The 23,820-nt window shown below is 36.1% G+C and overlaps 1 protein-coding gene across 1 annotated transcript; it reads left to right on the top strand.

The window, feature by feature from the left end:
* Positions 1 to 1,107: 1,107 nt before the first annotated feature.
* LOC129239203 (uncharacterized) lies at positions 1,108 to 23,384 on the top strand. Its single transcript, XM_054874547.1, has 7 exons — positions 1,108 to 1,160; positions 19,548 to 20,685; positions 21,096 to 21,271; positions 22,151 to 22,424; positions 22,518 to 22,815; positions 22,902 to 23,020; positions 23,133 to 23,384. Exons 2-7 carry the CDS (start codon positions 19,548 to 19,550, stop codon positions 23,282 to 23,284), a joined length of 2,157 nt encoding a protein of 718 aa, XP_054730522.1. The 5' UTR covers positions 1,108 to 1,160; the 3' UTR covers positions 23,285 to 23,384.
* Positions 23,385 to 23,820: the final 436 nt, after the last annotated feature.

Here is a 23,820-nt window from a genome sequence, read left to right on the forward strand (position 1 = left end):
GCAAGTCGCTATTGTGATTGCTGTATGGCGGAATTAACTCAGCACATTAATTTATTCTTCCCAGCTGCTGTGCAAACGCGGCGTAAAGATTCTAATCTCTTAGTTTGAACTTCATAAACACTACTGAGTGCCTCTTTAATAGCCTTGGTTATTAGCCGTCTAAGGTATTTACTTTCAAGTAAGCAGTGCTACTTTAGTTGGACTTCTAATTCATTGCCATTCACATTCGCATTCACTTTCTCTTTGTTTTTATGTTGTTCCGCTTAGCTGTGTTTTCTAATAGGGATTAATATGGCGGCCATATTATTTTGGCGGCGTCTATCAAATGTATTGTTCCGTATTCAGTAATCGACGAAAAATCACCACTGCAAGTCACACGCTTGAGCAGTACATCGTCATCATTATTTTCTTTACTCCCCATTCGAGCATAGGGCCTCAATTAAGCATATCCACTTGGTCATATTTTTGGCTAGCAATTTTAGTGCGTTTCACAATTTCCCGCTTTCCTCAACTTGGTTTTAAAGCGATCTTCTGCATGTAGTCTTAAATTGGACCCTCTTGGGCTTTCTTGGGAGTGCCAATCAAGAGCTTATCGACAGACTTCCATTACACCTTATCACAGTACATGCAAAGAGAAAAAAATCATTATAAACGATTTAAGGAGATGAAGTGTACTAACCAGCAAGATTGTGCGCTTTGACCCTTGTGGTGTTTTCTTCTGGTGTTTTTAAAGTTGCAGTTCTATGCAAATTAGCGTCATTCTACAGATGCCCTCAAACTTAACATAACCCAACTTAGTACTCAAATTCAGCCGGTTTTATGCAGCGGAGCTATTGAAAGTTGGCTGCACCTTTCGGTTTCGTGACCAGCTATCAAATAGAAAAGCAGAACTTTGTGAGACCTCCCACACAGTCTATTTTATGCCATTTCAACAATGAGCCGCTTTTACTGGAAACTCCTAAACTTCACATTTGCAATTTAGTTTCTATTTATTTAATCCAATTATTATTTTTTTTTATTTGAATTTAACAAAATTTATTAAAAATATAGGCTTGCTGTCAAAACTATACTAAATTCGCTTTCTTCTCTTCCATTGCAGTTCCCCTACCAAAAGTCACAGCAGCATTGTGACAGTTTTCTTTTCAAAAAATACAACAAAGGTAAGTCACAAAATTTATCAGCAACTATATCGGAGGGGCTAAAAGTAGGCACCCATATTTGGTAACACTATTTTGAAGCACATAATAGCGGTTATCTGGAGGCAGTCTCTGGTGACCATTAGAAATTAAAGCGACTAATCGTTGTTGGCTGAGTTAATGCATAAAAAATTTTCGTACAAAAATAAGAATCGTTATTACAAAAAAACGAGCGGAATTTTCCACTGATTCGCTGCACGTATTTGAATATAACTCCCACTATGAAACTTGCAGTTATTACTAGACATAGACTAAGCTCTTATTAAGAGCAATAAGAAAAAAATCTGAGTAGGCGTATCTTTCCAAAAATGATGAAGAACTATTTTTTCATCAACAATTTTTAATAAAAAATAACTTTTTTTTTAATTTTTTGTTTTAATTATTCCAAAAATGCTTTCCAAGAATGAAAGAGGGGTTTGCCCCAAAAATTCAGCAAGAAATTTTTTTTTTAATATAATATTTTCGTTTTTGGTATTTTTCATATTATAAAAAAGCTCGAAAAGTTATGTGCATCCCATAAGTAAACTTGCAGGGACTGCTGAGCATAGTCTGAGCTATTGTTGAAAAAAATAAGAAGGAAATCTGAGAAAACGCGTTTTTCCAAAAGTTGTCAAAAATTATTTTTCCACTAAAAATTTCTAACAAAAAAAATTTTTTTTAAATATTTTTTTTAATAATTAAAAAGTTCTCGCCTCAAAAATGTTTCACATAAATGATTTTTTTTTATATTTTTCTTTTAAGTATACATACTTTGTATTTGAATATAACATGCAAAGTTATCTATATCCCATTAGGAAATTTGCAGGGATTACAAGGCAAAATGTAAGCTATTATTAAGAGCAATAAGAAAAAAATCTGAGTAGGCATGTCTTTCCAAAAATGATGAAGAATTATTTTTTCATCAACAATTTGTAATAAAAAATTATTTTTTTTTTAAATTTTTGTTTTAAATAATCAAAAAGTGTTTTCCCAAAAATTTTACAAAAAAAATTTTTTCTTTTAATATTTTTCTTTTAAGTAAATTATATTTTAATATAACTCGAAAAGTTATGTGCATCCCATTAGGAAGCTTGCAGCGACTACTTAGCATAGTCTAAGCTATTATTAAAAAAAACTAGGAAGAAAATCTGAGGAAACGCGTTTTTCCAAAAATTAATATATCAAAAATTATTTTTCCACTAAAAATTTCTAACAAACACATTTTTTTTTATTTTTTTTTAATAGTCAAAAAGTGTTAAAAAGAAATTATAGAAAATTAGATTTTCACCAAAACTTGTTAACAAAAAAGATTTTTTTTTGTATATTTTTTTTAATACTCAGAAACGTTTTCTCCCATAAATCGTTTTATCAAGACAGTAAATATGTTTTTTTTGTTTTAAATATATTTTATTCTAAAAAATTAAAAAAAAAATACATAAACAAATTGAAAAGAAAGAAAGATATTTCACTTCAAAAAACTGTATCCTTTAATTTTTAATATAAAAAATTCGTGCAGTTAACTTCTTTTTGTACTCACGCCCACAAATGGACCATTTTTAAGAAGTATTTCTAAAATACTTGGATCACTTGGCATGATCTCCTATGCATTTCTAGTAATTGGCGTTTTTTTCGTTAATAGAAAGCCAGTTTTTATGCTAGTAACTATTGAAATGATTTAACAACACTTAACAACAAAGTCATACCCCTCAGTCTAACAATCTTTTCCTACCAGCCCTCTCAGAACTCCTAGTGAAAAATTGTAAATTACCTGACCGCATTACTTCAACAGCAACTCGCTTGTATTTCATTTAAAGAAGTAAATCAAAAACACATGAACGAATGCGACAAAAATGCTTGGCTAACGCAGCGAAGCGCGCAAGTTAGTAGAAAATTGTCTCCACTACAAAGGCTGGTCTTAGAAAAATGGTATGGCAGGCAGCAGCACAACCGAAGCCAGAAGCAACGCAGCGACGAACCAAAAATGCGCACTAGGTCACTTGTACGCCTCAGGTTGCAGCTGGAGTTTGTTGTTGTGTAAAACCAACATATCAAGCGTCCATAGTTTGCAATTTAAGCCAAACTATTGCTGTCAGCATTGAGTGATAGCAGTGAGCTAAGACAATCAGGCGCAAACTGGCGATGGCAGTGGCAAAAGCAGTATTCCATTATGCACGGTGCACCATATTTACTGGCTGGCTTACTTGTCGCCTTGCTTGCTTGCTAGCTTTACTGTTCCAAAGCGCCCGTTGTGGCAATCAACTAATGTGGCCATATGTCAGTGGCGGCAAATCTGTGCAAGTTTGCTTACAATTTATTTACCCACTTATGATGCCGTACGTTTCTTTGTTATTTTTCATTTAGCTTAGAATACTAAAAGATTTGTTGTAGTTGTTGTTGCCATGCACGGTAATTGTGTTGCACACAAATGTCACAGGTGTCTGCTACGTCACTCGGCCACTTCGGCCGGCACGCGCGTGTGCAGTTAAATATTGTGCGTACACCAAGGAGTTTATGCAAATGTATACAAGTATTTGTGCGTGTGTGCACGTGAGACGATGACCAACAGGTGGCTGCCACACAAAGCTGGCGACAGGCCATCAGAAAGCAACCAAGCAAATAAGTGGGTCAAGAGGATGTAAAATGTGCAAAACAAATGGCATTGTTGCTATTGTGGTCGCTTGTTGTGGCAAGTGAGTGGTCTATGGAGAAATTGTGATTACAATGTCAGTGTTTTTAACTAAAATTGCATGCAGTCCGTTGAAAATCTTTGTATTTGTTGAAAGTGCTTTCTTACTAAAGAATTGTGCTTGGTGGCAAAAAGATGGGGTGGAGGAGCGGTAGAGAGCTTAGAAGTAAATTCAGGGAATGGTAACACAAAATAGTTGCTTTCGACATGATTAAACTGCATAAAATCACCATTAACAGCTGGTGACAATTTATGGCTTCTTGCAAGTTCGCTGCTTAAGTCTTTTAATTTTAGAACTTGAACAGGTCGATAGGACTTTTGAAAATGTAGTGAAGTACAAACGTTAGTAAGTGGCTATAGTAACAGGATGTGTATGAACGTGACTTATGGCCTCTGGTGACGGTCAAGCATTGTTTGACAAGAACTTTATGTGCGTGCGTGTCGGGTGATTGACGCTAATATCTAAAATTTTTGATTTTTACCGACAACAAGTATGTGTGACACGACGCCACCCGACTGCACTAACACATACAAAGCGCAGTCAAGCATGCTGTATCGTCACCAGAGGCCATTATAAACGGCTAAAACGAGGACGGTGCTTCGAAATGCAGTTCGATGCTGCAGCAAAATCAGATGAGAGGCTTTTTCTAATAGCGATTCAAACTTTTATTTTATTTTTGTTTTTTTTAATAGTAAACTAATAAATATGAATTCTAAATTTATTTCAAAGTATTGTGAAACATGATACGCAAATGCTTTCACATATTAGTCACGCATTGAATCTCTCAATTTCATCTATCAGTTGTTTTGCTCAGCCTTTTCAATTACATCAAAAGATTGAAAATTTGTAGGCGAGTGTCAAATAGTGAGAAATTTATGCTATTAATGTAAAATATTGGGCACCTATAATAGATTGAAATGTCTCAAAAACCACCCAATTCCACCGTTTTACATAAAATCGATTTAGTTGCCTTTAAAGCAAAACAGATTTAGATGCCTTCAAAACCGAAAAATTCTTTCTCTTTATAAAGGGTGGTTAAGTTTCAAGAGCCGGTGTTGATTTGGAATAAAATACAATTTTTTTAAGAAATTATTCTCATTTCTCTTTATTATGATAATATTGGTATGGCTCAATTACGTATGGAACTAAATATCGGCCAAATGACCGCCGCGGCCTCGGCGGCACACCTCCATCCGATGGTCCAAATTTTCGATGACGCTGAGGCATAATTAAGGTTCTATGCCATTTATGTGCCGAATTATCTCATTCTTTAGCTCTTGAACTATTGCTGGCTTATCGACGTACACCTTTTCTTTCAAATAACCCCAAAGAAAGAAATCCAACGGTGTCGTTGACGTTTAGGTGTGGTTCACATTCAACATCGGCCTTTGAAATTTAACCAACCATTATAAAAAAAGCACAAAAAATTGATGAGTTAGGATGGAAAGCTCGGTGAGAATGCCCAAATGCCCAGCTGCGAATGCTGTGTCTATGGCAAAAGGTAGGCAAGACAAGCTAAGGTGTTCAAAAAATCGTATAGCATTTTGGCCGACAAACAGGTATACTACACCAATCTGTAGATTACCAATGGTGTTTTCAAGCACATTAGAGGAAAACTTATGTAGATATAGAACTTTGACTGAAATAATTTAGTAACTGCAACTTAGTGCCAATAATATATTTTTGAGTGACACGAGATTGTTGTTCCATGTTCATAAAAAATTCAGTTATGATAAAATGAAATTAAAAAATTATAAAAATAAATGCAAGACTATTTCGACATTAGTTCGAAGCAAACTTTTTCGCTGAGCTAAGCTATTCACTTTGTTTTTTACACAACAACCCAATCAGGCGTCTCGAAGTAACCTCCCATTTTTGCTTGAATTGAAATGTCCCAAAAAATTAATCATTATATACTTTAAGGCGCTCGAAAAAAACGAATTTTGTGTGATCAAATGTGATCTGTATATATTCTCTATTACCAGACCTTTATAATGTCACATACATATATGCACATAATAACAAAAAAATTAATTATCTAAAGCGTATCAGGATCGTACTTCAGTTGCATTACTTGGAAGACTTTTTTCTAAGCGCAATAGTGCACTCTGGCTTAACACAATAGCCTAATTATATAGCCCGAGTTGACTCACATTTTCGCGTGAACTTAAAAGTTCATCGAAATTAAGCAATGCATACTTTAAGGCACTTAGTAAATTTTAGAAAATTGTTGGAAAATGGTCCTAATAGGATTTACTGCTATTATCACTTCTTGAGTATGCAAAGTATAACGAAACTATTTGCAATATTTAAAAGTGACTATAATAAATTCTAAATAAAAAAAAAAACAAAGCTAAAAAAATAAAAAATAAAATTATTTTATTTTAGGCTACTTTAAGATAGCCGCTTCAGTTGAATGGGGTTTGTTCTTGATTAATTTTTAGTGTGTCCGCGTTCATAGCCCACTGTTGGCATAAAACCTCAAATAATAGGGAACTGTTTTTAACAGCAGTCGCCACAGGCCCAACAAAGGCTTCTGAGTGCATTTCTGAAGTAAAATAAATAGTGCTCATGAAGACCATCTGGCTTTTGGAGCAGGAAAAATATTTTCTATAATTTTTTACATTTTTTCAGATAACACAAAAGACACATTACAAATTCTGGTAAAAGCGTGGGCAAACATCTAATAAATGTTGTATGTGACTGTTAATCCCTTTTTCACTAGTTTTAAGAGATTGAGAAGTTAAACTTATGCTAAAACAAAACAAATATTGTTGGAATGATTTTTAATGTAATTTTATTATAATCTGGTAGATACTTTCATTGCATTTATTTTTCGAATATGATATGCTGCTTATGTCTCCCCGGCTACGAGGAACATGATCCATTCGGTCAGACCAATTTTTGCCTACTCTTTCCAATAAATTTGAATATAAAATCTGAATGATCCCGATCAGGGAAAATGCAACGCAAAAGATGGTCATTTGACGTCAATTCTTGCGCGAGCTATATTTTATAGGCAAATAAGCTAAGATTCTTACGTAAAATTTTCGACGTAGTCGAAGGACAAAGACTAACAAGTTAAGAACAACGACAAATGAACATTTACGCGTCTTCTTCAACAATTCGCTCTATGAAATTCGAGCAGATGTAGTTTTTTTTCTGAATAAACTCCTTAAACGCTGACACTGAGCCTCGAAATGCATGATTATTCAGTAAAGCGGTTACTTATTCCAATCCAGCACCCGAAAGTATGCAATAAGTTACTAAAAAAATTAGATTAAATTTAACACTTCTTCTACCTTCTCGCGCTAAACTTTTTTACAGTTTCTAATTTCATATAAGACAGAAATCTCAATAAAAAAAATAGCAGTATTCGCAACACTCTTCTTAAATTACATTAAAGGCAAATCAATTTCCTCGAAAAGTAGCCAAGCTATTACATCTCCTCAGCATTCGAAACTCGCCAACTATGTTGCCGCAAACAGTAAAGATCAACACTTCAGCAGACTGACTATCGCTGGCATTCACAAAGCCATTTACGCATAATAAGGCCATATAACGGCTTGCAAATGCAGTTACATAGCGTATACCTACTTATACCGTGTACACGCATACCACTACAAACAATGTATGAGTGAGAGACGCTAAAAAGTTGCATCGCATCTCGGCGGCTAGGCGTAGTTGGAGAATGGCAGCTGTAGGCGAGTGGCAAAAAACGAAGCAACAAACACGTAAGTGACTGCAGCAGCTTCTGCGCCCAGAGGTGCTACTTTTCGTTTCCTCACTGCTACTTAATCTATTTAATAGTTGTGCTAAAAGCTTTTCAATGCTAAAGTGTGACTGAACTGACTTTTGATAGATTGAAGCGAGTAGTGGGTAATAGCTGAGTGTAGGTAATTAATATGATGTGAGATGAAAAAAAGATAGGTACCAAAAACCTTTTCAAACACGTAGAAGGTACAAAAAAAGTAGAAAAAAAAGTTTAAAGAAATAAATTCTAAACTTTCCCACTCAGCTGCTAGTCTCAACCCATTACTCAAACTCCACCAACACGCTATTAAAATTTAGACAAGCAATTAGACTGTATTTTGTCTAATATAAATAAATCATTTCATTTGCTCTACACCAACAATTAAACCTTCAACTATTTTCTAATAACTTAAACAAATCATCAAGCAACGCAAATCTCAAATACTAAAAGCATCAATTAAGTAAATTTAGCCAAGTCGTTAAGCGCATCAGACCAAAGTTCCTTCCACATCATTTTGTATGCCACAATTAATCACTTTTGTTGCAAAGACTGAACAACTCACAGTTGCTGCGCCGATGTATGTAGCTGCTCTGGGAGCCACTTGTACACTGTTGGTGGCATTCCAAAATGGTTTCCATGTTGCACTCAGTGCATCAACAGTCGGCTGATGTGATCAATCGATCATTATAGTTCTTCGATTTTGATTAATGAAGGCAGTAATATTTGAGAAAATTTTGAATGAAGTTCTCTAAATGAGCTTTTACGTAAATCAGAAATAAATTAAGCTGATTACGATTTGTTTTGGGAAATATTTCTTGAAAAATTTTCAAAATTAGTAAAACTAATTTGTGTGTTCGGAAAAAAGAATAAATTATAATCGAAATTTACAAAAAAAAATTTAATTTTGATAAAAAAATACAAAAATTTAGAAACCACAAAAATTATGATATAATTAAATTAAAGTAAATTCAAAAATTTTTACTAAAGCTAAAATATTTTAAAAAATATTCGCAATATATTCAGTGGAAAACTTAAATTAAAATAAAGCAAATCTCAAGATTTTTATGGAAAATGTTCTTAAAAATACTGAAAATATATTACATAGAAAAACTAAAATTAAAATAAAAGCAAATTTAAAAATTTTTGCTGGACCGATGGTAAGGCAAATAATTTTAAAACTATTCAGAATATATTAGAAAGAAAAATTAAAACTAAAATAAAGCAAATTTCAAGATGTTTGCTTTGCAAATTGTATAGAAAATTTTTATTTTAGAAATTCTGTTTTTTTTCTGAATTTTTAAAACTAAATTTTGTTTTGTATGAAAACTTTTTAAATGAATTTTTTTATTTTTTTTTTTTTAATTTTTAAACCAATTTCAGTTTCGAATCAAAACTTTTCATATGAATTTTTCAATTTTTTTGGGACATTTTACTAGATAATAATTAAAATATTTTTTTGTTGGAGAAAGTAAAAGCCAAGTAAAAATATTGGATAGGATAGTGAATTTCAGAAATATATTTTAAAAATTGTCAAATAATTTTAGTTTTAGTAGAAGTAAAAAAAAATTCACCTGCCCGAGATTTCTTAAAATTATTAATATCTTTCATAATTCAAAAAAATGTTCACAAATATTCAAAATTACAAAAACAATATTCTGAATTATAAAGAAATTATTAAAACAAATGAAACAAATCAACTTCACTTTTTTTCAATAAATAAAAAGTTGGAGAAAGTAAAGGAAAGTCATTTTTTCAAAAATTCAAAAGAAATTACCCTGAATTCTAAAAATGTATTATTTTGATTTTGAATAAAATCAAATGTTTTTTTCTTAATCGCGAAATAGTTTGAATAATTTTAAGAGCTTTTAAAAAAATTTCAGAAAATATTGTACAAATCGCCTAATAGTTTTATAGAATAAAATTCGATGTTTTTAAATACCAATATTTTAGAAATACCAAAGATTTTTCATAAATACCTCAAAACTTTGAAAAAAATATTTTTCAGAATTTTAAAAGTTGATTGTAGTTTTGAATCAAATTAAAAGTTTTTTTGTTTTTTTTTTTATTCAAATATTTCAGATTTTTTCGAAACACCAATATTTTTAATATTCAAAAACTTCTTCAAAAATATTCAAGAATTTTCAAAAACAAATTTATTCTGAATTCTAAGAATTTATTTTGATTTTGAAACAAATCGAAATCGTTTTAGGTTAGAAAATTTTTTTAATAAATACAATCTTGAAGAAAGTAAATGCTTAGTCAAAATTTCTGATAGACTTCATTTAAAGACTTTCGAAAATATTCAAAAATGTTTTGATATTGAGTCAAATCAAATGTTCCTTTTTAATTGCAAAATATTTGAAGAAAAATTTATTCTAAATCCTAAAAATTTATTTTGCTTTTAAATCAAATCAAATGTTTTTTAATTCAGAATTTCTAATGAACTTGTTTAAAAATTTTTTCAAATTTTTATTGGAAATTTTCTAAAACAATGTATCCTAAATTCTAAAAATTTATTTTATATTAATAGGTCTATCGATAAGTTCGTGCGGTTTTACAACAGATGGCGTAACTTGATTATTATTCCATCGATCCACATTTCCAAACATTCATTGGAGAGCTACTGTCGTAAGGCACAAACGTCAGTATAAGTTTTTTATTTGAAGCGTAAACAACAATATTTTTACCACACTTGAAAATGTCGAATTTCGTGCCAAATAATGTGTTTTTGCGGGGAATTTTTTAATATGAAGAAAAAAGCAGCCGAAAGTCATCGTATATTGGTGGAAGTTTATGGTGAGCATGCTCTAGCTGAGCGAACGTGCCAGAAGTGGTTTGCACGCTTTAAAAGTGGTGATTTTGGCTTGGAAGACGAAGAACGCGAGGGTGCGCCGCCAAAGTTCATGGATACCGAATTGGAGGAATTGCTCGATCAAGATCCGACTCAAACGCAAGAAGAGGTTGCAAAAACTTTGGGAGTTGATCAATCAACCATTTCCAAACGTTTAAAAGCCATGGGAATGATCCGAAAGGTAGGCCATTGGGTGCCGTATGAATTGAAGCCAAGAGACGTTGAACGCCGTTTTATGGCATGCGAACAACTGCTTCAACGGCACAAAAGAAAGGGTTTTTTGCATCGAATTGTGACTGGCGATGAAAAGTGGGTCCATTACGACAATCCAAAACGTCGGGCAACGTATGGATACCCTGGCCATGCTTCAACATCGACGTCGGCGCAGAATATTCATGGCCTGAAGGTTATGCTGTGTATCTGGTGGGACCAGCTGGGTGTTGTGTATTATGAGCTACTGAAACCGAATGAAACGATTACGGGGGATGTCTACCGACGACAATTGATGCGTTTGAGCCGAGCACTGCGAGAAAAACGGCCGCAATACGCCGATAGACACGACAAAGTTATTTTGCAACATGACAATGCTCGGCCACATGTTGCACAAGTGGTCAAAACATACTTAGAAACGCTCAAATGGGATGTCCTACCCCACCCGCCGTATAGTCCAGACCTTGCGCCATCCGATTACTATCTCTTCCGATCGATGCAACATGGCCTGGCTGACCAGCACTTCCGTAATTACGATGAAGTCAAAAAATGGATCGATTCGTGGATTGCGGCAAAACCGACCGAATTTTTCACAAAGGGAATCCGTGAATTGCCAGAAAGATGGGAAAAAGTAGTAGTAAGCGATGGACAATACTTTGAATATTAAATTTGTAACCATTTTACGTCAATAAAGTTTCAAATTTCGAAAAAAAACCGCACGAACTTAAACATAGTCCTAATACTTTTGAATAAAATCAAATGTACCAAAAATATTTCAAATTTACGAACAAAATGTATCCCAAATTCTAAATTATTTTTTTACTTTTGAATAAAATCAAATTTTTTTTTTAATTGCGAAGAAGGTTGAATAATTTTAAGAGCATTTAAAAAAATTCACATCTGCGATATTTTTTTTTATATACAAATATTTTTAAAATTCCAGACAACCTTCAAAAATACTCAAAAATTTTCAAAAGAATGTATTCTGAATTCTAAAAATTTATTTTGTTTTTAAATTTCCGAAATGGTTTTCCTTTTGTAGAATAAAACTCACTTTATTGAGAAATTTTTTTTAAACTCTAAACCTTTAGAATTTCAACAATGAATTCTTGTTTTAACACAAAATCTTTCTTAAAAATATTGGGATAAAATTTAATCATACCTCCGAAAGGCTTAAAAAAAATTTACAAAATCTTAAAAACAACTTAGTTTTTACATTTCATTCCTCTTCCTACCTATGACTACCTACTTTGCTTCATCTCCACCAAAGAATGCCACCTCTCAGCCATATTAAACTGCATACTACTCTTAGCTCTTTTTTAATGCTGGACGAACGATTTACTGTGCCTACAATGGCTTTAAGTTCTATTTTTATGGTATGCAATTATTTCTGCCTTACCAACTGGTCTTGCAACAGTGCCAATTATAAGCGCCGCCATTGAAAAGAGAAATAAGTAAGAAGACAGTGCAAATCACACAAATGCCGCTAGTAAAGCAATAATGTAATTTGAAGCACAAGCAAAACCAACAAATTTTTGTAATAATGATGCAATGCATAGTTGTCCAGAAAGAAAAAACATATTAATGAAGATTACAATTCAATGCAAATTGACGGTAGAAAATCGCTGTGGCAGAAATTATTGCAACACAGGCAGGTTTAACGCAGCAATCAGTAGCAGCTACGAAGAATTGTGAGGATGAGTGAGTGGCAAGCATTTGACAATACTGCAGGAAGAAGAAAGAGTAGAGAATTTCCACCGTGCAATGATAATTTTTAGTTGTTTTACTGCGCTTTGTAGTTGTCCTTGGCTTTGTGACTATGCGGCTGGGTGTAAAAGCTGCAATTTATCAACAAGAAGCTCTGACAAAGAAATGCTGAATAGAAAGTCAGCATTTCTGGATCCAGAAAAATGGCTACTTTCTTATTGTTGTAGCAATGGCCTTCAGTTGACATTGCAGCTGTTGGGAGTAGCAGCAGTAGAAAGAGAATTAGTAGCTAACAAGCAGTGGAGGGTAAAATTGTGCTAAAACCACAGTGAAGTAGCAAATTCAAGAAATGGAAGAGTGTAAGATTTATCAATTAATTGAATGGAATTTTAAGATATAGGTATACTTTTTATTGTGAGATTTGGGAAAAAAATTATTTATAAAATTAAAATAGTCACTTATGCCAAAGAAATTTGTTAAGCATGAAAGTTGTTTTTCAGACCATGGAAGATAGCCCGCTTTACTTATTTTGAGCATAAAACACCGCTGAAGTAGCAGAACCTGGCCGAATATACATTCGCGTTGTTCTGGTAACTTAAAACTGGCTGTCGTGTGAACGTGAAGGAAAGGACTCTACTTTTCTAGAAGTATCGCTGACAGTCTACTGCCTGATTACAACACATGTCTTTAAAATGGATATCACAAACGAAAAATAATTGCATGAAATTCGTTTGAAAAGTTTAGACCGAGGAACATTTCTATGTTGATCTCCAGCACTTAGAAAGTACCACTCAGGCTGCTGAGAGAAGAGCTGCTACAGAGTTTGAAATAATAGCATAAAAATTGGCAACAAGACGATGGCGCTCATCTGAATAATGAGTCTACAACTTTGAGAGTAGTAACGCAATGTGAGTGCACGGCCGAGGTTCGACTGGCTTAGGTAATTGCAGAGGCTCAGCAGTAAATCATCTAACCTTTCATACCTTTCATGTCCATAGAGGGATCCTTTGTGGATGGGACCCTTACTTAAAATTTTAGGGAAAGTATTTAGTTTAGAATTTTGATGCCAAACCTGGTGGCTCTTCAATTTGTTAATGTATCAGTTGTACAACTTGCTTTCCGAGGTCTACAGAAACAGAATTCGTATCGAATTAAATAAGCCCGCTTTTGCACCAGTCAGTTTAACCTAATCTTCTTATAGACAGCATGCGATTCAAGAGATTTTCAATAGATGTTCTTCCACAGATTTTCCTCTTCTTTTCTGTTTCATGATTTCTTCTAAAGTGGGAAAAGAGCAGGGTATCGGTGAACAGCGTGCAGATTGTGTAGGTGACGAGGTAAAGTTCGATATTAGAATTGAGGTTTGGGGGTTCAGAACTTCGGAGAAGTACTTTACCTCATCAGCTACACTTCGGAGAAGTGCCTGAATCATCTAGCCATTTGTTCACATCCCGATGAAATAAGGAGCTCATTTTTGGGTTTAATGGGACGATTTGAGCTTCTGTATTTGCCAGTAAGCTCCCGGGTCAGCCTATACAGTTCACAAAGGTTTTTCTTTCGAGCGGCATTCTCCATTTGGCATGGTAGATTAGAGCTGAAAACTCGCTTGTCCGTACAGCAAGACGTAAAACGCTTTAGGAAGAGATCTGTATTGGCTATCAAACATTGTTTTCTGTTATTTCAAAGCAAGAGTTGCTTAATTCGAACAACAAATACCCAATCGAGCTCAGCATCAAACGCGGAGGATTCGGCTGGAAGGGCCACACTTTGCCCAAAGATACCAGCGAAGTATGCAGGACTGCACTATGATGGAATCCGCAATGTTTTGGGGGCCATGGAAGACCAAAAACCTGCCGGCGCTGCATTGTGGACTCGGACTTATAGAATTCAAATACAACCTGGAATTCTTTAAACAACTTGCTCACAATCAAAATGATTTCAATACTTTTGTGCTGACCCTACGCTTTAAGATTGAACCTCCAATGAGAGGCAAATGAACTCCAGCGCACTGACTACGACTCATACAAACACTGAGTGATCCACCTAAAATAGGAAGTATCTATATTACGCTGTCAAGCAGTTCTTTCCCTTGTCATCTAGCGAATACATATAAAAATTCACACTTTCTGCACCAGCACTTCACATCGCAGAAATGAGCTGCTAACAAATAATTTTGCAAAAAAAAAGCTGAGTGGTTTTATCTTTCCAAGCAAGGCTATATACTTTTCCTTAACATAAATAGTATTTTACTCCTAACAATGCATAAATTTTTAATAATTTTATAATAACTTTTCTGTATCGCTGCTCATCTAAACCAACAACATTTTACTACTGTATCTTTGCCAGATTTCTGAGGCTCACTACTACATGCACTTTGCCCGTTAATATAAGAATTTACGATGCCAATGGATGCGTCGATGTTTGGCAGAGATATACAATTTTTCAGTCCTGCCTGAGATTACTATTTCAACCCGCTTTTATTGTTGTAGATCGCCTTGCGCTTATTGTAGCTGTCTTGCAAAGGTTTTATGTGTTGTTGGTTTATGGCTGTAGCTGGTTTATGGCATGAGTGGGCGTTGTAACTGCCCATTCTAACGGTGGAATTTGGTTAGCAGCATTTTAGCTGGAAAATGGCATTGGATAGATGATAGAAGAGGATTTGTGGAATTTTTACACATAAAACGAAATTAATAAATACATAAACAGACAGGAGTTGCATTCAGAAAGGAAGTGAAATGAGTGCAATTTAATGACTTTTATTTTAATAAATATTTCTTGAACTATAAAATATAAAATTTATGGACATTTTGGGGAAAATAAATAATAAAAGTATAAAATATTAAAGCGAGGAAGTGCAAATTTACTCAAATGATGCTTTTAATTTTTGAATGAAAATGATAACCTATAAGGGAGTTCAACACTAGCAGCCAGGGTTGCTATCTAATTCTGAAACAAAATATTAAAAACAAAAACCGAAGCACAACTTAGAGACTTAAATCTTTGGCAGCGCATAATGTTTTACCATTTAAAATTTTCAATAGCTACTTTTTTCCAAATAAAAATCATTCCCGATGAAAGAGTAAAAAATTCACTAATTTTTTAGCAAAAATAGAAAAATACTTCTTGATATATTTTTAATAGTATTGGTAATATAGTCGGACACCAGTGTCAACATGTAACATGAAAATTATAAAATTTTTTTTCTCTAACTACACTCGCCTCTTAAGGAGCTAGAGCTCCGTGTGTATTTCTGCCATGCACATTTTTTCATAAAACTCCTCTCACGCTCGGAGGCGATTAAGTAACTCCATTCATAAGTCGCATAATAATAATGATAATGATAAACATAATAATTATGTAGGTGAAAGGTAGTAAGTACTATTATGGCACTCCCCACTCGCCGTTTCGATACCATTATGAGACCTCCAACAGGCAGATATCTACAGCCAGCCAAATCTGTTGATGTAATGGAAAAGATTGATGGGATTTAGGTTGGCGCACTGTCCCAAGCTGTGAAAGAAAGGAGCACCCAGTGACATTAATCGTCTAGCTGACAAACTCGGACATTTACAGAGAAAGTGCTCAACGGTTTCCTTCTCCGAAAGGACCCCACAGCTTTTGCAATGGGGGTTAAATGGTAAACTTAGCTTTTACGCGTGTGTGCCAATCGTCCAATGAGCGGTAAACACACAGCTACGAATTTCAAAATTGAATGGCATGGAGTCCCTAGGACTTTCTGAGTATTTTGTCTATTGTACTGAAGCCACAGAAGAAGAACCACAAAGGTTTTATTATATTCTCTCAAAATTACCCGGTAAGCTTTTTGATAGCAATTATTGAAAATTCTCCCAAGCTTCTCTTTCAAGTCGGTAAGCGTCTTGTTCCACCAGGAAAGAGAGTCTTTCTTGGCTAAAGGTTAGTACAATAGAAAGACCACTTTGAAGGCAGTCTGATAGTACTTCTTTAAGTGTTCAACTTCCAGTTGCTCCGAAGCGGAAATGATGGCGGAAGTATTTGACGAGTGAGTAATGTCAAGAACTTCCTCCCAGCCGCTTGATGTTTCCGATTCTGGGAAAATAAACGTTGGCGTCTTGCCCTTGATCCAAATGAATACATTACGACTAATTGTAAAATCAAAAAGGGAGCCACCTCGTTCGTTAATCTTACTGCTGCCCCAAATAGTGTGGCTGGCCTTCGTGTCGCAGTTGATCAGGATGTTCTTTTTCTTGGGCAAGCGAGTATCCCCAGATGCTGCATTTTCTGAGGAAGCGCTGAATCGTCATGGCCCGTATATGCAGACACCAAAGAAAAACAACTGCCGCTGGATGATTCCACCCTGACCATCGTCACAACCGGTGAACTGAAATTAAAAAGCAAGAAGCCGTTAGTTGTATTCCTAACTAGGATGCAAACGTTAAGCTTACCATCAGTTTGGATATGAAAAAGATCGTAAAATCTGTTCTTCAATCACATGATTTTACGCTACCAGATCCAAGTCTCTTAAATCAAGCAGATATCGATGTCTTCCCCACGGAGGATGACAAGTAGGCTATCGATGGCTAGTTAAGAATGAAGAAGGTTAATTTGGATTACTCTTAACATACTGGTTAAAGGGTACTATCTTCAACCCTACTTCATTGGTTCGAATTCTGCGTTCATCCCAGACAACGGCAGATTGTCGAGCAGCTTTTTCGTGTCATCCCCTATTTCCTCAAAATCGTCGAGGTAAAGAAGACCTTCACTTTGGCCAACCTGAGGCCGAAGCAGAGTTTAAATTGCTGCTTTTCGCGCGCCTCCAGCACGTTACTAATCAGCAGCAAAACGAGAGAGCTGTGTTGCTGAGATTCCTGTACCTTGATGACTAACCAGTCATAAACCGGAACCCAAGAGTTTTGCTATTTAAGACAATGGACAATTCCCGAACTGTTTAGCTTCATTTTCGGCCACCACATTCGGGTTTTTAACAAAACTTAGACTTTTTGTTTAGACTACTAACTTTCTAGTTTATCGTGGGATATTCTGAATGTCAAAAATAATGCGACTATCTTAAGCGCAATGTTTCTAACTACAGTGGCGCACAACCTTACATCTCCCTGCTTGGTCTTTCCACTTCTCGTATATCGCCGAACTCACTGTGATTGTAATTTTCTGTGTGCTACACAAGCTGTGTGCCAAACAAGTTGAGCTCAGCTGCCACCATCGATGCAACATTTCGACTCATGTTTCTCTCGCTACTCGTTTCAGTTGCAAAGCAAATTGTTACAATATACCACATAATGTTGCAAGCTCTCCAATACACATATACATACACATACACATATCTGTCCATACATTCAGCTACTTAATCAACAGTTGCTTACAGACTGTGTATGTACTTTTCTATGTCTAAGCTCAGACTCAGCCTCAGCCATCAGCCATCAGCCATAGAGAACCAACTGGAGTTGTGGCCTCAGTTTTTGCCGTTTCTTTTGCGGTTACTTGTGCCGTTATTTGGTATGACTTCACCGCAACATTGTCATTGAATGCGGAAAGTGTATGGGGCCGCGAGCAGGCGCGGTTGAAAGACGAAAAATCCAAATCAAGTCGACTATCAAACGGACCTGAAATGTAATAAAACCGTAAAGAAAAAGAGAAGACCGACCACCAGTGATAATTTCTGAGCGGTTAATTTGTGTTTTGTTGTTACTCTTGTAGCTCTGTCTAAAACAATGTGATGTGTTGAGTGATGTGAAACAACAAACAACAAAAAAATAGAGGCAAGGAAATTAATTTTGCTCGTGTAAATACAGTGGATCACAGCTTATTGGATCCAATATTTGTTTTGTATTCTAAGTTGCTATTATTTTACAACAAAATTATAATGCTGTTGGCGTACAAAGGCGCTAATAAGATTGTTGATCTCCCTACTAGAAATATATTATATATATCCAGCGGTGAATGGAGCTTCTCTACATATTGCGGAGTCTTGCGTATGGAGAAATAAACCACTAGTCATCATCTGGAAGTTGCAAAAGACTTTGAGTACTTAAGAACCAGATTAAATAGCTCCAGGCATGGGATAAAGCAAGGAAAAACTCTTGCCTGGAGGTGTTGTTTTTGGGATCTTCGGATTACTGAAAAGCTGAGTTCGCTTCCATAAATAAAACCATCCTCCACAAATCCTTCGTCATATCTCTATTTTCATAGTTAAGGCACAAATATGAGAAGCTACTCGGAACACAACCCTAGAGAGTTTCAAAACGTGAGAGTAAAGTATGCAGATGGCCGTTAGAATTCAATTCTGTCTAAGTCAGTCTGCCTGCTGAAGGTGCGCCCAACTTAGCATTTATTGAGGTCGCAGAAGCGAAAAGGTTATCTCATAATATTAAAAAACCATCAGCTCCAAAGAGCAGACAATAGGAGAATGTGGCAGGACTTCTTTCTTCCAGCTCACATCGTATTAAGTAGTAATCTGCGAGAGTTGGATCGAGGGTCTAGTTCTAAATCTGTCTGGGTCTAGTTCTGGCTGTCTGTAACGATTACAGAATTCCAGCGAAAAATGTCATTTTTGTTGATAGATGTATTTTTTTACTGCACAGAGACTTTTGCGGATCTTGTTTCCTAGAATCGTACATGCATCCAAGACACTGAAAGCATGTTGAAGTTTTTGATCAAGAGACAACCAGTAGGCTGACGGATCCTTTTGAGCGGAAGACTGCTGCACACACCCAGTGCTTTCAACCCTTCGAAGTCGACCAGCCTCAGAACATTGATTAAAGTTTCATCATAAAGGCTAAATTTTCCTACTCTATCCCCAAAGATCTTTTACTTGCCCACAATTCATCAAATTCGGCCTTCCACTTCTTGGAGTCGGTGGCGTACGAGGCAGCTGTTAAAGAATCTCATTTAGATACGAATTGTGGCGATGTGACTGTTGAATGATTTCTAGTACTTTCGGGCACTTAGAAAATTGTTGTTTGTGTCACTGAGACGAATATTTTTTTCTGCTCTGCCCAGATCAAAGCCTCGAAATTGTTGGTTGTGTTAATGTTACCAATTTAACTTTTTTTACTTTATATTAATTGTAACTAAGTCAACAAATATCGTTTGCTTGTTGTCCTATGTCCTTACGAACGCCTTGTATACACCCACATTCACTCTTTCCCATTTATTTCTCTTTACAGATGCGATTGCTACACCGTCAAAATCATCCCATTATGTCCGGCTGGACGGCGTCTTCGACGATCGCCAATATTCGCTTTGCACTCTTTCTCTGCCTAGCCGTCGCCTTGCTGCCCAGCCCTGGCGCGGCGCGCATGGCATTCGAAAAGCTTACAGACTATGATTTCGCCGGCACCACATACTACAGCGTCAAGAATCTGTCGCTGTACGAGTGTCAGGGCTGGTGTCGCGAGGAGGCCGATTGTCAGGCGGCTGCTTTCAGTTTTGTCGTCAATCCTTTATCACCATCACAGGAGACACACTGTCAGCTGCAGAACGATTCGTCGGCACACAATCCATCTGCGGCGCCGCAACGCTCCGCCAATATGTACTACATGGTGAAATTACAATTGCGCAGCGAGAATGTCTGTCATCGGCCGTGGGCGTTCGAACGTGTACCAAACAAGATTATACGCGGTTTAGATAATGCGCTCATTTATACTAGCACAAAGGAGGCCTGCTTATCGGCGTGTCTGAATGAGAAACGTTTCGTGTGTCGTTCGGTCGAATATGATTACAATAATATGAAATGTGTGTTGAGCGATTCTGATCGACGCAGCTCCGGACAATTTGTGCAGCTGGTCGATGCACAAGGCACCGATTACTTTGAGAATTTGTGTTTGAAACCAGCGCAAGCGTGTAAGAATAATCGTTCATTTGCCGTCGCGCGTGTGGGTGTGTCCGAAGAGAAGGTGGCTCAATATGTTGGTTTGCATTACTACACCGACAAAGAATTGCAAGTGACTTCGGAGTCGGCATGTCGTTTGGCTTGCGAAATCGAAACGGAATTCTTGTGTCGCTCTTTCTTGTATCTTGGTCAGCCACAGGGTTCACAATACAACTGCCGTTTGTTCCACTTAGATCACAAGACACTGCCTGATGGTCCCTCAACTTATTTAAATCACGAGCGCCCACTGATCGACCATGGCGAACCAATTGGACAGTACTTTGAGAATGCATGCGAAAAGATGACCTCGCCACCGGGCGCTTTGGATAAATTGGACACACTGCCTGTAAGCCTGGATACCACCGAAGATCCCAACTTGACTAATATTACAAGGAATGACGTGAATTGCGACAAGACTGGCACCTGCTATGATGGTGAGTTCACAGGAGGGATAAAAAATAAGTCATTGAAGTTAGTATAGATTTGTAAAGGAATAAAATGGCTTTGAATTTTTGATTATATCCATTACGAAAAGATATTCGTTTGGTTAGCCATATTTAATACTATTCATGCTAACAAATTTCGGGTATGGGCTTCCACTTGAATCTCCTTTAATTCTATGGAATTTTGGGTTATATTCATTACGAAAAGACATTCGTTTTATTATCAAACTTTAATATTATTCATCCTAACAAGTTTGGGGTATGGACTTCCACTTCAAACTTCTTTAGTTCTATGAATTATTGTCTGAGTAATAAAAGCAAAAGGCGCCTATCAGAGTAGATGGGATTCCAGCTCGTTTACTATTTCTTTTTTCAATAAATTCACCTTCTTTCCTCCACAGTTTCCGTTCACTGCAAAGACACCCGCATCGCCGTTCAGGTGCGCACCAACAAACCATTCAATGGCCGCATCTATGCCTTGGGACGTTCCGAGACATGCAACATTGATGTCATCAACTCGGATGCATTCCGATTGGATCTAACCATGGCTGGACAAGATTGTAATACGCAAAGTGTAGTGAGTATATTGCGAAGAAAGTTTTACTTGACACCTCCTATAGTATTTTGTGGTAGCGTCCCTGTCGAAAATAAGTTTGAAAGAGTAAAGTAACTCAGTTGCTTGTCCGCGATTTATATCGTTTTTTTACGAACATATTTCAGCCTCGGTACTAAAAAATTAGCCCCAGAAGCACTTCAACTGTTGGACTACAAACTTGTGAAACATGTCTACTTTCCGAACTCATTTGGTATTACTTTTTAAATCATCTTGGGTTTCTAATAAGTTATCTTCTTTAAAACAAATTTTTTGCACTTCCACTTTCGAAGATGTGCGCTTCCATGGAGCCGATTTCGAAGCCACGATTTTTCAGCTTAAGAATAACTTCGTGTGCCCAATGGCCGACACTTCGACATAAAAGATCTTTCAGCTATCTTCTTCTGCCTTTATTTACATGAGAGGAACTCTACCATAATAGTTTCAAAAATGTGATGGCTTTAGTAACCGATTTTCTCCATGTCTTTTTTAAACTCTGACTGGTTCCCACACACATCTTCTAATAGCGCATGATTTGCAGATCAGAGATTTTCGAAAATGCTTCTATGCTGTCATATTTCTTAAGCTAATCTTATTAAAAGTAGTCCAATAGGCATGTAGAAGAAGATAAATTTTTTGAAACGATCTAGCATTTGGGCATCATGATTTTTCTTACACATCAATATTCCTAAAATACATGTAAATTTGAAAGCCCATTTCTTCTACAAGCAAAGCTTTGAGGTAACTATTATCCGTATCAGCTTCTTTCTGTGTTGCATGTCGGGAATCAGTACACAAATTGTGCTTATTTTCTTTACACAATCTTCTTCTTAAAACATACTTTCTCACTCCATCCCCCCGCAGACTGGCGTCTATTCGAATACAGTCGTTCTCCAGCATCACAGCGTTGTTATGACCAAAGCCGATAAAATTTACAAAGTTAAGTGCACATACGATATGAGCTCGAAGAACATCACATTCGGCATGATGCCAATACGTGATCCCGAAATGATACACATCAACTCATCGCCTGAAGCTCCACCACCAAGAATTCGCATACTCGATACGCGCCAACGTGAAGTGGAGACTGTACGCATCGGTGATCGTCTCAACTTCCGCATCGAAATACCAGAAGACAGTAAGCGAAAACTTAATCATTCAGCACGTCTGGACAAATGTCAACTAATGATTGCATATTTTTTTCTTTTTACTCCATTTGATGTTGCTCAAGCTCCCTATGGTATCTTTGCACGTTCCTGCGTCGCCATGGCTAAGGATGCGCGCACCAGCTTCAAGATCATCGATGACGATGGCTGTCCCACCGATCCGACAATCTTCCCCGGCTTCACCGCTGACGGCAATGCACTGCAATCGACCTATGAGGCTTTCCGTTTCACCGAGAGTTACGGTGTCATCTTCCAGTGCAATGTCAAATACTGTCTGGGACCATGCGAGCCAGCTGTGTGCGAATGGAATATGGAGTCATTTGAATCGCTGGGCAGGAGACGTCGTCGTAGCGCTGTGGAGAGGTGAGTGAATGCATTTTTCTTCTTTTTTTTTGTTTCGAAGCTTCTAATTCTTTACGTGCTTTTGTTTACTTTTTCACGAACTATAGCAATGAAACTAAGGAAGCCGATGATGATATGAACATTTCGCAAGAGATTCTAGTCTTGGACTTTGGCGATGAGAAACGTGAATTCTTCAAGGCTGATCCGAGCGCAGACTTTGCCAAAGGTAAGTGTCAGTTGAGTAATATTTTATGAAGCTTAAGAGCTTCCGAAGCTTTATATAATTCTCAGAAAATAACGCTTATTACTTCCCTCTTCAACTCTGTTCTACTCTACAGATAAGACTGTGACCATCATTGAGCCCTGCCCCACGAAGACCTCCGTGTTGGCGCTGGCCGTCACTTGTGCGCTTATGATTTTACTCTATATTTCGACGTTGTTCTGTTATTATATGAAAAAATGGATGCAACCTCATAAAATTGTAGCATAAAAATAAGTATCACACATACATACACACTCACACACATTCTTATACTAAATCCATACACGTTAAAAATCTAAAGTAAACAAGAAAAATCGCATGGAACAAAGGGGTAATTGGACTAAAACAGAAAACTCATTTAATTTGTGGAGTTTAACAAAAAAAAACTAACTAAAAATGGATATTTGAAAAAACTCTTGCGAAAAAAGTTTTGCAAAGAAATTTTAAAGCAAAAACAAAAAATATTTTAAAAGCAGGAAAACTAGTAATTTAAGTATAAATTTAAAAATAATAAGAAAGAATAATGCATTTCATAATATTAAGCTTAGAAGAGTCTAAAAAAATGCTGAAAAGCTGATTCCCCCAATCGGTGGTAGAGAGAGTTTAAAAGTTGAAAAAAAACATTGCATTTTTCTGTTGGGGTAGAACCAGTCTATTGGCGTGCAAGGAATTATGCATTAATAAGTAATGAAATACTACCAATTTATATTAGTTTTAGTTTAATCATATGAAAGTTCATACGCAATAAAAGCTCAGTGGAATAG

This window comes from Anastrepha obliqua, chromosome 2, assembly GCF_027943255.1.
Source record: "Anastrepha obliqua isolate idAnaObli1 chromosome 2, idAnaObli1_1.0, whole genome shotgun sequence".
In the NCBI taxonomy this organism is placed as follows: Eukaryota; Metazoa; Arthropoda; class Insecta; order Diptera; family Tephritidae; genus Anastrepha; species Anastrepha obliqua.